We start from the raw sequence: 15,415 nt of genomic DNA, 5'->3' as shown, positions 1-15,415 counted from the left end.
TGCATTTTTCTTTTGGGTTCAGTTAAATACTGCTGTTTCATTTTCACTTGTCTGTTTGATGGTGACACAAAATGGAAGACTTAATGCTTTCATTGTTAATGTTTGGTCCATCAGATTTCATACCTTGTTTGCTGCCAGGAGCACTTATCTTAGCATGTTAGATTTTGAATTAGTCATGTTTAAAACAGGCAGTATTTCCTACAAATGTCCTACCCCCTTATTGTTCCATTCAAAGTACATATACAGAGTTACACAGAGAATAGTGTTTCAGAGTATTTTATAAAAGGTATTTTAATTCTTGAGATTCATAGCTATTTATTAAAAAATAGCCAAAAGGTGAGGGTTGTTTTGCACTAAAGCTAGTAGTTCAAATTAGTTAGAAATTAAGTGTTTGTTTTGTATTGTTGAGGATGATTGTGATCCAGAATGTGGGGCCAAGATCCCCAGCAAGGATTAGGAGACAGTGGGTGAAAAGGATTCTTTGGGGTGTCCTCTTCGGGCTGATGGTCCTTATCTATGGCTCCCATGCACCGCTCATCACTCTCACCAAAGTCGATGGTCAAGTTCCTTTCAACCCCTCATCATGTGTTGTCATGATTGAGTTATCCAAACTGGTGATTTCTCTGGCAACTCTTGTTCTAACTGGGGGTACATCTGCCCTACATGCTCCTCCACCTCTAGCCCGCGTGGCCCCCTATGCAGTCCCTGCCATACTCTATGCCCTCAACAACCACCTGGTAGTACTCATGCAGGCCTACATGGACCCAAGCTCATACCAAGTTCTCTCTAACCTGAAAATTGCCTCCACTGCCCTGCTGTACTCCTTTTGCCTGGGCAAGAGGCTCCGGCCTTCTCAGTGGTTAGCTGTGGGGCTCCTCATGGGTGCAGGCGTGTGCCACAGCTACAGCAGCCTGGGCCCAGGGGACGTTGAGAGGACTGAAGCTGAGGAAGGTCTCAGGCTTCACATCACAACTTGGGGGCTTTTCCTTGTGCTGGTGTACTGCTGTGTTTCAGGGCTAGCAGCAGTTTACACAGAGATGGTGCTGAAGAGCCAGAGGCTGCCCCTCAGCTTACAGAATCTCTACCTCTATGTGTTTGGTGTGGCCATCAACGGGCTATCCTGCTTCTCCTTTGCAGCAGGTGAAAAGAGCTTTCTGGAAGGATACTCAGGGGTGGTCTGGGCCATTATAGCAGGGCAGGCAGCTAATGGACTCTTGATGTCTGTGGTGCTCAAGCACGGCAGCGGGATCACCAGACTGTTTGTCATTTCCTGCTCCATGCTGGTTAATGCTCTGTTGTCTTGGGGCATCTTAGGGCTGCAGCTCACACCTGTTTTCCTCCTACCCATTTCTATGATTGGACTGGCAGCTTACCTTTATTACAGATAGTAAATAACTGAACCACAAGGCCCACTCAACTCACTGCGGTCTACTTGTATTTCTGTTTCCATAGTTTTTGAGTTTCAGATGTGATTTGTTTTCTGCCTTATATCTCTGCCTTTTGAAATACAGGATCCAGCACATGTTCTGATATGTAACCACATACCATATTATCTGTGAATAGTTACGTCAGCTGACTCTGACAATTTACACCACATTTTACAATTTTATTCATAATTCTGTTACAATGATGTGAGTAAATTCATATAATAATGCAAGTCAGAATTATAATATCTTCAGTCTAACATTTCTGAAGAGTGCTGCTATTGTCATTTTGTTTCATTCTCTGCCAAGAACAATGTCAAAGATTATATCAAAGTGTTATGAAGCGTGTTAATGATAACCAATAAATTGCGAAAAACAGTTTTATTTCTCATGAATCACATTACACACACACTGATTCATAAACATCTTCCAGTCATACATTTATTGTTGTCAGGATGAGAGTTAAGTCGTAGAGTCACCTCGCACAGCCAGAGTATCCTTCAACTCCCCCAGCGCTGTAAAAGAAAAACAAGTTTTTAAATGCTGGTGGGTGGAAGAATCATGACTTGGCATCTCTGCCACGTTTTACTTTAGAGGTTAGGGAAAGCTTTATCTTTAATATAACAGCCAGTCTGGTAGAGGTTGAGAAACATACACTGACCCTTACGGAGGTGTTTGTTGTCAGCCTGCAGCTCCTGGTTCTGGGCAGACAGGTATACGGCATCCTGCACAGCCTCCAGCAGCACGCTGCGGTATCTGCCCTCTGACATCCTCCTCTGCTCCTCGCTTACCTGACGAAACACTCTGAACACCTGGAGAGTGGGAAAACAGATAACACAGAAAAACAAGGGTGATGCAAGAAAGACAGGAGGTAAAATGCTTCTTCATGTAAACATTTATAAAGCATTTTTGAGTTTTTCTTTTGTATTTTTTGTACGTACATCTAAAAAAAATAAATAAATAAATTCCTTTTCTGTGTAGAATCTGTATCCTTATCCCAAACCCTGCTGTTTTTATAACTATAATGCATTGATTGGTGTCCCATTTTTAGTTTTAATTTTGGGGGAAAAACTTGCTCTGAAACCTTAAGTGCTGTAAAATGTGGACTACAATCATGTTTACCTGAAATGCTCTCCTTTAACCCTTTGAAACCTGGAGTGACATCACTTTTCTTATGCTGCTTTTAGATGCCTCAGTATGTAAGCCTTTTAACCCAGAGCAAAGTTGTGCAGTTTCTTTCAAAAACATGGGGAAAAACAGCAATGAGCAATTTGGTAAGAAATATTCCACAAATTGCAAAAAATTAATAGATTTAGAAAATAATTTTTAAAAAGCTAGGGAACAACTATATTTCTAATTAACATTGTTTTATATTTAAAATTATGTTACAGAATTATTTGAATTTTTAAGCTCTTTTTCCAGGTCATTTCCTTGTTTGTTTTTAACTTTCTTTTCCATAATGTTCTTGTTTTCAATTTTCTCTTTTCACAAATTTCTTGCCTATTTTTTGGGGTCATTTCTTCTTTCGCTGTTCATGGCCTTTTCCCCATATTTTTGAAAGAAACTGAGACAATTTGCCCAGGTTTCAAAGGGTGAATCGGCCGATAGCAGGCCTCCAGGGCTAATGTGTCAGTGCTATATAATATCAATCATCATAATCAACACCTGTCATTAACTGTATTCAAGATTACAAATGAATTAATATACTGACACATACAAGAGGAAAGCTTATTGAGTGTGTTTCCCCGATGCAATATATACTGTATGGGATATTATCCATATACATCTTAAATGATAAAGGGATATAGTAACCATGTTAAGTGAGAACCATCTGGATGCCCGATGAAACATTTGTATGTAAGGCAAATGCATGTTTAATGATCTGGTTTTTCCAGTAAACATAGGGGTCGAATGAAAAGTTAAACATTTCCATTAGAAGAATGTAGAATTATAGGTACTGGGACAAACTGTGCATCTTTTATCATATCTCCAAGACGTGGAAGGTGTGTGGCTGCTGCTTCCACTCTTTACTGACTTAGGAGACCTTTGGATCTCTCTAAAATAATTTGGGAGCTACTTTACTCTAATAATATGTGCAAAATGACATTGTTCGTAGCACAGGTGGATTATGAGACAATGGCCCCTGGGTACAGACATGCAGAAGGCCCCACAAACTCTCCTACATAAGAGCAAGACGCACAGACTTCATAGTTGTTCAGCCTTATTTTGTTGTTGTTCTGCATCTCGTTGTAATCCTTATGCATCTCTATGTGGTTTTTTATGTCTCTTAGCAGTTGGTTTGTGACTCTTTGCAGACATTTAAGTCTCTTTGTAGTTGTTTTCTGTCTCTTTTACTGATATTTAATCTCTTTGAAATCTTTTTGTAGCTCCTTTGTGCCTCTTATTCATTGCGTTGTGCATCTTTGCTGTCATTTGTGTCTCTTTGTGGTTGTTTTGCCACTTTTCGTAGTCATTGTGTCATCACTTTGGGTTTCTTTGCAGATGAATCACTTTGTAGTCCTTTTATGTTTCTTTGTGGTCATTTTGATACTCTTCCTTTGTGGTGCATGTCTCTTTGAGTGACATTAGCTGATGAGAACCTGAGGACACCTGACACGTTATACCCAGTAGGCCTGTTCAGTAATCTATCAATGATTCTTAGAATTTCATCATACTTGAGGCCAAAACTGTTCTCTGAGCAGTTTTACTGGATGTTTGAAAAGGCACAGGTACATTAGTTCCTGAATATAGAACCACATATTCATCTACTGGTAAGAAGACACTAGTAATAAACTAATTAAATGAAAACGTGACATTATTTGAGTCAGTGTTTTCTCACTGATACAACAAACTCCCACCTGCAGGCTCTCCTCTCTCAGACAGTGCAGCTCTGTTTGGTGTCTGTGATATTGATTCTGCAGGTCTCTCTCAGCCTGCTGGGCCTCAGCGCGCAGGGCCTCTATCTGCAGCACCAGGACCTGCCTCTCTCTGGTCAGCACCAGCAGCTCTCTCTGGGGGCCTTCTGTCTAGCAGAGGAATGGATGAAACCATAAAAAATGCAAGGGAATAACAGAATTAAGTTGCAAATGCAGGGGTTTCCACTGCCCACCATAAATCCAGCCTTGCATTAATTTAAACTGACTCAGCATGCTCAGCTAAGATAGATCACAAACTGAATAATGTTAAACAACAGTGTATCTCATTATCTCACCAGTAGCTGTTCCTGTGCCAAGTCTCTCTCCATCTTCTCCACCTCCTCCTGAATTAATCTCCCGTGGTCCTCCTTAAGTTGCCTCCTCCGTTCCTGGGCTTTGTTGTATTCTAACTGAGACTTAAATTGGCAAAATAAATTTCTTAGTGTGGGTTGTCCGCTCTCGCACGCATAAATCTTGTTTATGTGTTTAATGGAGTATTCACAAAGCCTGTAAACATGTTATCCAATCTGATGTAGTGGCGTACAATATCATATTTAATAGATAGAGTGCATTACTTGTTGACAGAGGTCAGATTTATCCGTAGCAGCCCCGTTCTTCAGTGTCTCCTCTCTGAGAGCCTCCCTCAGCTGCTGAATTCTTCCTAATCTGTCCTGGACTTTCTCTACATTCCCTTTACCTTCTGTGAATATGACAAACAAACACAATATCATCGATGTCCCTATATATAAACACATTTCATATCACAGCAGATTACCTCTGATATGCTCCTCCATTTCTTGTTTCAGCTGGGCTTGTAAATATTTCATTGTGTCTGTCCCCTCTCTGTGATCACTGCTGTGCAAATTGCTATTTGGGGTCCGACAGCTCTGCCAAATCAATCCAACACATGCTCCTCATTTCATTATGTTTGGAACACATAATTTGTTATCATTGTTTTAAACCTGTATGGAAATGTGAACAATTTCGATAGGAACCTGCGTTTTGTCTTTTATCTTCTTTGACTCTTCCCTCCTCTTCTCCCATGACTGATTTTTCACAATCTGTTAGAGAGATCACAGAAGGCATTTCAGCTATGAACTCTAATAGTCCCCACAGGAGACGGTGAGAAAGAACTGTTTAGACTTATTTAATGAATTACCTGCAGGTTTTGGGTCAGCTCTGCTAACCTAAAGGTGGTGTGAACCTCACTTTCCCCCTGTGACATCATCGCACTCCTTAGCTCCACGATGTCATCTCTGATCTTTTGCTCAGTTGCCCTTGGACACCAGCGATCAACACTGGCATTAGTCACCAAACGTCTTGCTTTCTGGGCCAAAGCTAAAGCGGAGGGGGTCTCATCATCTAGGAGACCTGATGGATAAAGAGTAACTTCTATGTTCAAAGGATTACAGGTGAGTTGAGGTGACTGGGCCCAGAGGAACACTCACCTTGAGGGTGGACACAGTAGATGAGGACTGTCCTGCTGTTCCCTGTTAAGGCATCATTGAGAAGGCATGGGAAGATGTTTTCATTTGTTGTAGCTTCGGATTGAGTTTGGTCCATAACCTTCACCAGTGGGCTGACTCTGGAGAGGATTTGTGGTAAAAATGTATTAGTCATAAAGGGATGTATGATTTGTGCATTATAATAATAATAATAATAATAATAATAATTTTATCAGTCGATCAGTCACATTGTAGCCATTTTTAAGCATTTTTCTGTTGTTATAGCGCCACCCAGTTGTCAATTAGAGTTAAATTTCTCCAGTCACCTTGAGGCATTCTGTTCTACATATCTACCAAGTTTAGTAAAAATCGATACGGCGGTTAGGCCTAGATAAGAAATTAGCTCTCTAGTGCCCCCATTTTGTTTGATGGGGTCAATAATGGAGGGGTCCCCTCAGATTATGTGTGGTCATATGCCTACAAAGTTGCGTGGTGATCGGTGAAACCCTTGAGATGTTATACACCTTTATGTGATGAGCCACGCCCTCCGCAATATTCATTGCCTTATAGAAGCTCAGTTTTAGTAAGTCTTCCAACTTTTGCCAAGAGGGAACTTTAGATATTGGTCCCTAGATTATGTTCACCGAGTTTCATGCAGATCGGTCAAACTTCCTAGGAAGAGATCGATTTTAAGTGTTTTTCAAAAAATTCAAAATGGCGGAAAATCTATATAACTGGAAGTTATGGGTTCTGGAGGCAAATTTGTTCTTCATGGGGAGAGGCATCTCTGTGCAAAGTTTCATGTCTCTACGACATACGGGGCATGAGATATGCCCATTCAAAGTTTGCGATTTCAATCGGTTGCTATAGCGCCCCCCTTTGGCCAGTTGATGTAATATTGCTTCTTTCACATCCTCCCATGACCCTCTACCACTGTGCCAAATTTCACATGGATTGACCAAGTCAGTGAGAAAAAAACGTGGAACAGACACACAGACAGACAGAGAGTTTTCGTCATTATATAGTAAGATAGTTATGCGCCGTTTATGTTTCTTGAAATCTAATAAAGTTTGAAAAAAATGTTGAATGTTAAACAGATACCCAGAGCCTCCTTAAGCATGCCAAATGTGAAGGACTCTGATGTCAAACTATGACAGTGCACTTATTTTTTACTTATTCTCTCTAGACTTGAACACTGTACCAACCTTTTCACTGGCATCAACCAAAAGTCACTCTCTCGCCTTCAACTAGCTCAGACTGCAGCAGCTAGACTTCTCCCTGGCTCCAACAGACAACATCCCATCACCCCAATTCTGGTTTCTCTCCACTAGCTCCCTATTTGATTTAGAATTGATTTTTAAGATTTTAATGATCAATTTTAATGCACGTCCGGGTCTGGTTCCAAGCTATATAGCAAAACTGTTGACTAATGTTAAAGTTAAAGTCCCACTGATTGTCACACACCTGAGTGTGTGAAATTTGTTCTCTGCATTTGACCCATCCCCTGAGGGAGCAGTGTGCAGCAGCGGTGCCACGCTTGGGAATCATGTGGTGATGTAACCCCCCAATTCCAACCCCTGATGCTGAGTGCCAAGCAGGGAGGCGATGGGTCCTATTTTTATAGTCTTTGGTATGACCCGGCCGGGGATCAAACCCACGACTTCCCAGTCTCAGGGCACGCACTCTACCGCTAGGCCATGTGAGCAAAGGGGTAAAGCCAACTAGCAGCTTTATATTGAATGGTGTTCAACTATGACTGGTGAAGTTGCAAGCTCAACCAATAGCAAAAAAAAGTATGCCTGGACGAGACATTGATTATTGCTGTGTTTAACCAGCCGATATTATGCAATACTGGCCATGAAAAATACAAAATGTCCCCCAACTGGCTGGCAGTGAGTCGGGAGACAGGCATAGAGCGTTAAGATAAAGGAAAATGTACCAAAGATATCATACTTTGCAGTGGCAAGCTAGCACTAGCGGGCAAGCTAGCTTTCCATGTGCATCAAACAGGCACTGCCCACATTTAGTACGAATATCGCCTCGGCAGATGATAGTCAGTTGCCTGCTTTGCTCTTGTGTGACTGTCCCCTAAATCTGAAGGTGACCATACTTTTGCCATCAGGGCCCCTCGGCTTTGGAATGACCTGCCTGAGGAGATACAGTTTGCAGAATCAGTGATTCCTTTTAAATAATTTCTTAAAACCCATTTTTATGGACTTGCATTCAAGTGATGTCATCTTAATATTGCTATCTACGCTATAGATATGATTAAGATCTTGTAGATGTTCCTGACTTCCATGGTATATAGCTTTCTTGATGCACTTTGTTTCGCCTTCCTGTTGGTGCACACTTTAAGTTTTTGGTATGTCTGTGTCCATGCATGCATGCTGTATAAAGATCTTCTCTGGTGTCAGATATGTGTTGAAACAAACATATATCCAAGTAAGGACAACAAAAGCTTTATCCTAATACCTAATTATACACTGCATACTACACCACTAATCTATTCAGCATGTTGTTTTTTTCTGGTAGTATACACAAAATCAATATACAAATAGGAGATGCTGTAATATGTGCACCGTGCAAAAGCAATCAATTTTAGAAATGCCACTGCCTCTTCAACTTCAATGGCAGTCAGCAAAAAGTTTCCCCAAAACTTCAATAGTTATTTGTTTTGTTTCCTGAAGTGTTACTTTTTCACCACCACCCACATCCACCCACACACACATCAAGCTGCAAGGCTTGTTTAAGTGACTGGTAGCAGATATAATCAAATATATATGAAGCCTGACTGAAATAAAATATTTCCATTGCAGATATTTCAGATTTCACTGAGCATAGGTTTGTTTACACGGGAAGCAAATGACACTGTCCTCATTGTCTGACTTGATTAATGTTTTCTTTTCACAGCAGACACTTGACTTGTCATAAATTAACGTTGGCTTTGTTCTCACGTGTCGCAGTAAGTCATGACAGCGTGACAGTGAGCCAGCATGCACAATAACAGGACTCTGACACTGAAGCAGCTAAATGGAATTCATTCATCAGTAATGTGCACCGGTGATTTTTCTTCTGTGACTTGTAACAAAAGGCCAGCTGTAGTTCAAATATTTTTAAAGGCACACTTAACAAAGGTGTCATGTGATGTAACTAAGCATTTTCTCCTTCAGTAAAACTTGGTTTGCCACTGTCTTCTAACTCTTTAATTCACCAATGAATGAACAGCCCAACCACAGTCAGAGTAGTGCTTTACCACTTAGCTGAACATCACAGTATCAGCTTTAGTTCCTCTGGCCCGTGTAATGGATAGCTCACTGTATATGAGTATAATATGACTGACCCTCTGAGGTCAGTCCTGCTGGCTCCTCCTGCCAGACTGAACAGCTGCAGTCTGCTGCGGTAGACCTCTGACTCCACCTCCTGTGGATGAAGTTTCCACTCAATGGCCACAGAGAACAGGGAACTACATCTGAGGAAAGAACACACCACAAACACGAAGAGACAGTAACAGGTCCATTCATCCCACCTCCTCGTATCAAGGTCATAACGCGCAGGACAGGTCAACTTGAAACGACACCATGTAACACAAAGATAAATCTGCTCCGTGACAATCCAATCACTCGTGCAACAGTAAGACACTTAGTGCTATTGTGATCGACCGTTGTAATTAATCCATTCAAAGTGATTCAGCTAATGGATTACATGGCCAGAGTTTATTTGGCCTGTTCTTTACCTGCTGGAAATGGAGCCTGCATTGGCCTTCAGTGCCTCCCTGCATGTTTCATACATAGTGTAGGCTTCTTCTGCTGAACACACGCACACCTCACATAAACCTCCTACAAGACTGAGAAAGAAAATGATTTGGTCTGCATCTCATACACGTAAAGGAATACCTTGAAAAACTTTGTTTTCCTCACATGCCTCTGGTCAACAAAGAATCAAAAAATTGAGTATAACATTAGCTAAGACAGGACACGATTGTCAAGTTCAGCTCAGCCTCATCAACTGATCTCAATCAGCTGATTGATGGAACGGAGTCAGCTGATAGATCACATGATTCCTTTCTATGCAACCAATTGGCAAATCTCATTTAGGGTGCCCTATTTAAACTGCTCTGGCCTGCCTACTGTTGCTGATTCCTCTGCAAGCTGATTTGCAACCCGCCTCCACTGCAGCTCCTCCTTTTCATGCTGTGTCTAACTTATCAATGTCATCTCTGTTTGTCACTGATGCTGATGCTGTTCCTGGGGTTCTTTGCTGCTGCTCTCCCTGCCTTAGGCTTTTCATGTAGGCGCATGGAAGGGCAGAGAGGTGTGCTCTTTCCACCTTAGGCTTTCCACACAGTTGCGTGGAAGGGCAGAGAGGTGTGCTCTCTCCGCCTTAGGCTTTCTACACAGGCGCGTGGAAGGGCAGGGATGTGGGCTCTCTCCGCCTTAGGCTTTGTACACAGGCGTGTGGAAGGGCAGAGGGGTGTGCTCTCTCCACATTAGGTTTTCCACACAGGCGCGTGGAAGGGCAGAGAGGTGTGCTCTCTCCGCCTTAGGCTTTCCACACAGGCGCGTGGAAGAGGCTTTTTGCGTAGGCCTGAGGAAAGGCAAAGAGGCCCCATAACAGAGCCATACCGCCAAATAAAATACTGCAAATGGAAATAAAGTTTTGTTTGACTAAAGTGGTCCTGACTGAAATGGAGAAAATTTTTGATAATTGTAGTAAGTAATTGTAATTTTACCTTGTTGAACACAGGAGCTGCTTGTCTACCGCTTTCTCGATCAGTTAGTTTGTTTGTGTTATTGTGAGACTTTAATGTTTGAAAGGGTTAGTTCGGATTCACCATAGTTATGTAGTAATGCAAACAAACTACAGATTGAGGCAGTGGTAGACCAATAGCTCCTGTGTTCGGCAAGGTAAAAACTACTGTTTTTGTTAATGGAGTCTGGCTTTGAGACGAGCTTTAATGAGTTTTACTTCCTGTTCAGTTCCCTCATCGGAAAGGGCTGTCTGTTTGGGAAGTACTGAGCATACAACTTGATAACTGAGACATGGGTAATACTGCACTATTGTGTGACAGTTTGTAAACAGATGAATTTTCTCAGTTTTTGGATTCTTTGTTCACCATGGAAGCATAAGAAAACAACAAAGTTTCAAATTCAACATAAGACAGGGTGAATAATAAGCATACAAATGGCTATTTAAGGGGTGAAGTATTTCTTTAAATGTACAAATGAGGTGTAAGTGTGTATTTGTTGTTTACTGTATCTATTTCATCTGGACTCACCTTCCAAGGACGGGATGTGGAACAAGTTTCAGAGTCTGTCTATTGGGGCTCAGCAGATCCACGGCACTGCCATCTGGATAAAACTGACATTGACAAACATTAGAAGTTATCCTGTGCTGTATCATGTCTCATATGATTTATGGTGATGTTACTAAATAGAAGGACAAACCTGAAGGAACGACACAGAGATAAACAACTCCTCTTTCATTTGTGACAACACACGACCAAACAGATCTGCCAGGACCTGAGACAGAGCGAGGAGTAAGATTGATAGTGAACACATTAAATCTGTCACTGTTAAGTGTAGTTTTGTTTTGGGCTTCACCTGTTTGATGATACTTTGGTCGATCAGAGTGTTAATCTTCTCTGCGGAGGCTCCACATATCATCAGTGCTCCATTATAACCACTGGATATGGACTCAGTGAGAGGCTGCAGGAGCTCAGGGTGGAAACTCTGCAGATTTATAATCAGATTTTTAGTTTACAGACATCCAGAAATTTGATAATGAAAAGCTGTAAAGATGCATAATTGAGTATGTTTAAATTGGAAGTCAGAAGCTTTTTTTTTTTTTAGACCTGTATGTTGTCCACAGTCACAACGTGGTCAAAGGAGAAGGACTTTGCTTCCTGATTGGAAAACACATTAATAACAGTGAGAGACTTCAGAGAGCAAATTGCAGAATGTCAAGTGGAACAAACTCAAATGTTTTGCCTCATCCTTTCCCGATTTGTAGTCCACACCACGTCCTCCTTCACGAATAGCCACACAATCTTTACCCAAACACAGAAGAATATTTAAACACAAATCCCCAGGGACAGTAGAGCAGATTTCTTTCTTTTACAGATTTCACATGTTTGTCCTGGCTTTACCTTGGACTGCAGTGAATACAACTCCCACTCTCACTGTTTCAGCTCCCTCACACAACTGCTGAAACATGGAAATCGGTCAAAACAAGCCAGTCTTAATTCCTATTTTTTCCATTTTTTCCCCCCACACTAATGTGGTTGTAAAGAGACAGTACTTACAGGTGCATTCATGCTCTCAGTGGCCATCCCCTCGGCATGTGTACCTTAGCCACTGGGTCACCTGGATTTCATTACAACACGCTGAAATATTAATGAGACAGAATCTACTTTCACTGGTCTGGGTGATCAGGGTGTGCTTACCAAGATGGTCACAAAGGTCACAACTGGGAGTATTGATAAGCAGGAATTATGAAATGATTTTCTTCAAACATCTTTATTATGTAATTTTGGAATATGATACAGAAAAAGATCAGACAGATATAACATTAGTATGAATTTGTCAGATTTACTTGATCAGTTTAAATCATAAGATACACAGAGATATTGTAATAAGCAATGATGAGATTTTAAAAAAATATATACCAACATTTTTATTACTTTTATTAGAAACTGATTGATCCTTTAATTTTACATCTAATTACTCACAAGTTTGCCACTTTCCAATATGGCACCCTTTAAAAAGTGATTCTAAGCTGTAACTAATGACCATTAATGATTAAATCATTTATAATGCTTTATAGATCAGTTATAAACCATTAATACAAGCAAATTACGGGTTGCCAGGTTGCGAAAACGCCTTTTCCTGGTGGTAATAGTGCAGTTAGATCTTAGATCCTTTGGGACGGTAAGTCATTTGCAACACAGTCACCGGAATAGGTGTTGCAATTGTACCTTTCTGCAAACCACAGATATGTACAATTTGTATGTTGTTATGTAGTGGATATGTTGAAACTTTATATTACTATAAGTGTTAACAATGCTGTGATTAATATATTGTTATGTCTGAGCACAAAAATCACTTGGTTAAGGTTAGAAAAAGGTCATGTTTTGGCTTAAAATGCCCCGTTTGGTTCCACAATTGCAGCTGGAAATGCTGCTGTCTTACTAAAAACAATCAGATTTGTTGTTTGTTGGTCCTGAATGGTGGTCTGCAGGAGAAACTAAGCTCATACAGCTGGAATCAGAACTGCAACTCTTAGGAAGCACTGATATAATTTGCATGAAACGTACAAATGTGATGTGTCTGTGGTTTGCAGAAATGTATATGGCAACATGTTCTTCTGGGGACTGGGCAGTCATGCTGGCACTGGCCCAGAGGCCCAAAGTGTCAAAGTGCCTGGCCCTCACCTGCAAAATGTCACTTAAATTAACATGTACGGACCAGGGAGAGACTCAAAGTGACCACAAAGAGATGCAAAGGAGCTGCAAAGAGACAGAAAATAACCACAAAGAAACATGAAACAACCAAAAAAAGACACAATATAACCTCAAAGACACACAAACCACTACAAAGAGATGCAAAACCACCAGAAATTCTGTGTGTCTTGATCCTATGTACGAGAGGTGGTGGGGCCCCTTTGCATATCTGCCCAGGGGCCCACTGTCTCATAATCAGCCCATATATAAAGTCCAATCAGCAAAAGGGATTTTTTTTTTTTTTTTTTTACAATTTAGCAACCCAAAAGTTGTTCTTTTTAATGGCATGTAACTAATCTGTATGTTTTAGTAAATAATGTATTAACAAATAATAAAGGCATTCGTCTAAACCCTTTATAAAGGATGCCTTATTAGACAGTGGTACTAAAACAAGATAAGACTAAGGTAAGATTAGCCTTTATTGCCTCCCTTAAGAGAAATTTGTCTCAGGCATTTCGGAGAACACAGGCGACATAACAACACACAGCCTCCCTGTATACATAATTATCCGTATACATGTACAATCAAACTAACAAAGATGCAGTTTGCTGCAAACGTCAACAAAAATAACCAGGTGTGACAACAAACCCATAAAGAGTGTCAGACAGAGAGGAGAGCTATGGCGGCGTGTCCCAGCAGTCGGCGTCACGTGCATTTCAAGAGACAAATCCTTTATCTGAGTGGTTATTTGAGTGGTTTTCTGAGTGGTTATCTGTTGGACCACTGGTCTGGCACACAGACACTCTTGTGGGAAGTCCTCCACAAACACAGTGTCTGCGTTGTCCAGGGAGATGATGACCTCTTTTCGGGCACAGTCACACTGATAAGGAATTTTCCCTCCACAGAGAAGCTCAAGCTGCTCCAGTGTGCTCAAATTGGCACCTGTGTCTTTTATCAAGATGGCAAGCTGGTTACTGTCCACCTTTAGCTCCTGGAGATGAGACAGATTACGCAGAGAGTGGAGACGTATGTGATGGTTATTAGACAAATTTAGCTTTCTCAGGGTCTGTGGTGGGCTACTGAATGTCTCCACAGAATTATAACTCAGATCCAGTTCTTCCAGAGATGTAGAGAGTAGCGAGTGAACCTCTGTGACCCTTGAGTGGGAGAGGTTGAGCATCCTGAGCAGGTTCACCTGGGGGCAGCGTGAAAAGTCGATGATTGAGAAATTGTTGCCGCTGACATCAAGTTCGGTGAGGGCAGGGGTGAGACTCAGGAGCGTGCAGAGAGACAGGAGGGAGCTGAGGTTGCTTTATCTCAGATGAAGAGATTTCAGGTACTTGAATGAAAGAGAGGGGCAAGTTACGATTTTCTGCAGGCTGGTGAAAGAGAGGGGATTCTCTGACAGATCCAGGTGAGCCAGGTTTTCTACTCTGTGAGCCCAGCTGCAGTCAATCTCTACCAGGCCAGAACGAACAAGAACAAGAGATTTCAGGGAGCCAAACAACCAGCGGTGGAGCTTCTGGAAGGAGGGCCGGAGGAGAGAGGGGTCCACTGTTACATCCTCCAGCACAAGGGCTTTAACTGTAGATGCTTCCAGAAACTCTGGATGCCCGGAAGGCTGGACAACTTCCACAGTGGATGAAATTATGCTGATTGTCTTCAAATTTAACAGGGACAGAAAGGGGAGAACTGCACTGATGAATGACGAGGAAATTATGACGTTATTAAAAATGAGCTATCTGGATGAACTGGAAAATAGTCAGATCCAAATTTAGATCCATCTCAGATACATCCAGTTTGCCATCTCTCAGCTCCAGCTCTACAGCATTGAAACAATTCAGAAGGCTTTGTGGGTAGTGGATAACCATAACATTGCACACACAACGAGTCAAATCCTCACTTGAAATGCAAAGAGAAGCATCTGCTCCTGAAGTGACAGTGAGCCCCAAAAGCAGGAGCAGAATCAGTCTCTGATTCAGTGTCATGGTAGCCGGGAGGACTGTCAACAACACCTGAAAACGTCAAGATCCAAAGAGGACAGAATATTATATTTCATGGTTTTAGCAGAAAACTGAAGAATGAAAGGCATCCTAGTAACTTCAGAAAGATATTAAATTTAAAGTTGAAACTCTGGAACCTAAAACACTGCTTATATACCAGATTTTTGGTTCATTTCTGACATTGTTAAGA

The 15,415-nt window shown here is 41.4% G+C and overlaps 2 protein-coding genes across 2 annotated transcripts; one reads left to right on the top strand and one right to left on the bottom strand.

Annotated features, from left to right (window-relative positions):
* Positions 1–43: 43 nt before the first annotated feature.
* LOC117261079 (putative UDP-sugar transporter protein SLC35A4) lies at positions 44–1,802 on the top strand. The gene has a single exon (XM_033633296.2). The coding sequence runs from the start codon at positions 411–413 to the stop codon at positions 1,386–1,388; it is 978 nt and encodes a 325-aa protein (XP_033489187.1). The 5' UTR covers positions 44–410; the 3' UTR covers positions 1,389–1,802.
* Positions 1,791–11,247, bottom strand: LOC117261078 (uncharacterized). The gene is made up of 12 exons (XM_033633295.2): positions 11,060–11,247; positions 9,518–9,628; positions 9,125–9,253; positions 5,788–5,924; positions 5,499–5,710; positions 5,335–5,400; positions 5,115–5,226; positions 4,915–5,039; positions 4,636–4,755; positions 4,283–4,450; positions 2,086–2,236; positions 1,791–1,939 (listed from the first exon to the last, which is right to left on the bottom strand). The coding sequence occupies exons 1-12, from the start codon at positions 11,182–11,184 to the stop codon at positions 1,887–1,889; spliced, it is 1,509 nt and encodes a 502-aa protein (XP_033489186.2). The 5' UTR covers positions 11,185–11,247; the 3' UTR covers positions 1,791–1,886.
* Positions 11,248–15,415: the final 4,168 nt, after the last annotated feature.

The sequence above is a fragment of the Epinephelus lanceolatus genome, chromosome 7 (assembly GCF_041903045.1).
Source record: "Epinephelus lanceolatus isolate andai-2023 chromosome 7, ASM4190304v1, whole genome shotgun sequence".
Taxonomy (NCBI): Eukaryota; Metazoa; Chordata; class Actinopteri; order Perciformes; family Serranidae; genus Epinephelus; species Epinephelus lanceolatus.
The sequence above is the reverse complement of the archived record's forward strand: the minus strand, read 5'-3'. Positions and strand labels throughout refer to the sequence as shown.

What these genes read in the sequence shown, in the direction of transcription:
- LOC117261079 (XM_033633296.2), top strand. Translation starts at nt 411, where the DNA reads ATGATTGTGATCCAGAATGTGGGGCCAAGATCCCCAGCAAGGATTAGG.
- LOC117261078 (XM_033633295.2), bottom strand. Translation starts at nt 11,184, where the DNA reads ATGATACAGCACAGGATAACTTCTAATGTTTGTCAATGTCAGTTTTAT. An exon ending in CCACATCCCGTCCTTGGAAG is followed by an intron (nt 9,629 to 11,059) that starts GTGAGTCCAGAT and finishes TTTCTTTCTCAG; the next exon opens with TCTTGTAGGAGGTTTATGTG. An exon ending in GCAGGCTCCATTTCCAGCAG is followed by an intron (nt 9,254 to 9,517) that starts GTAAAGAACAGG and finishes TTCTTTCCTCAG; the next exon opens with ATGTAGTTCCCTGTTCTCTG.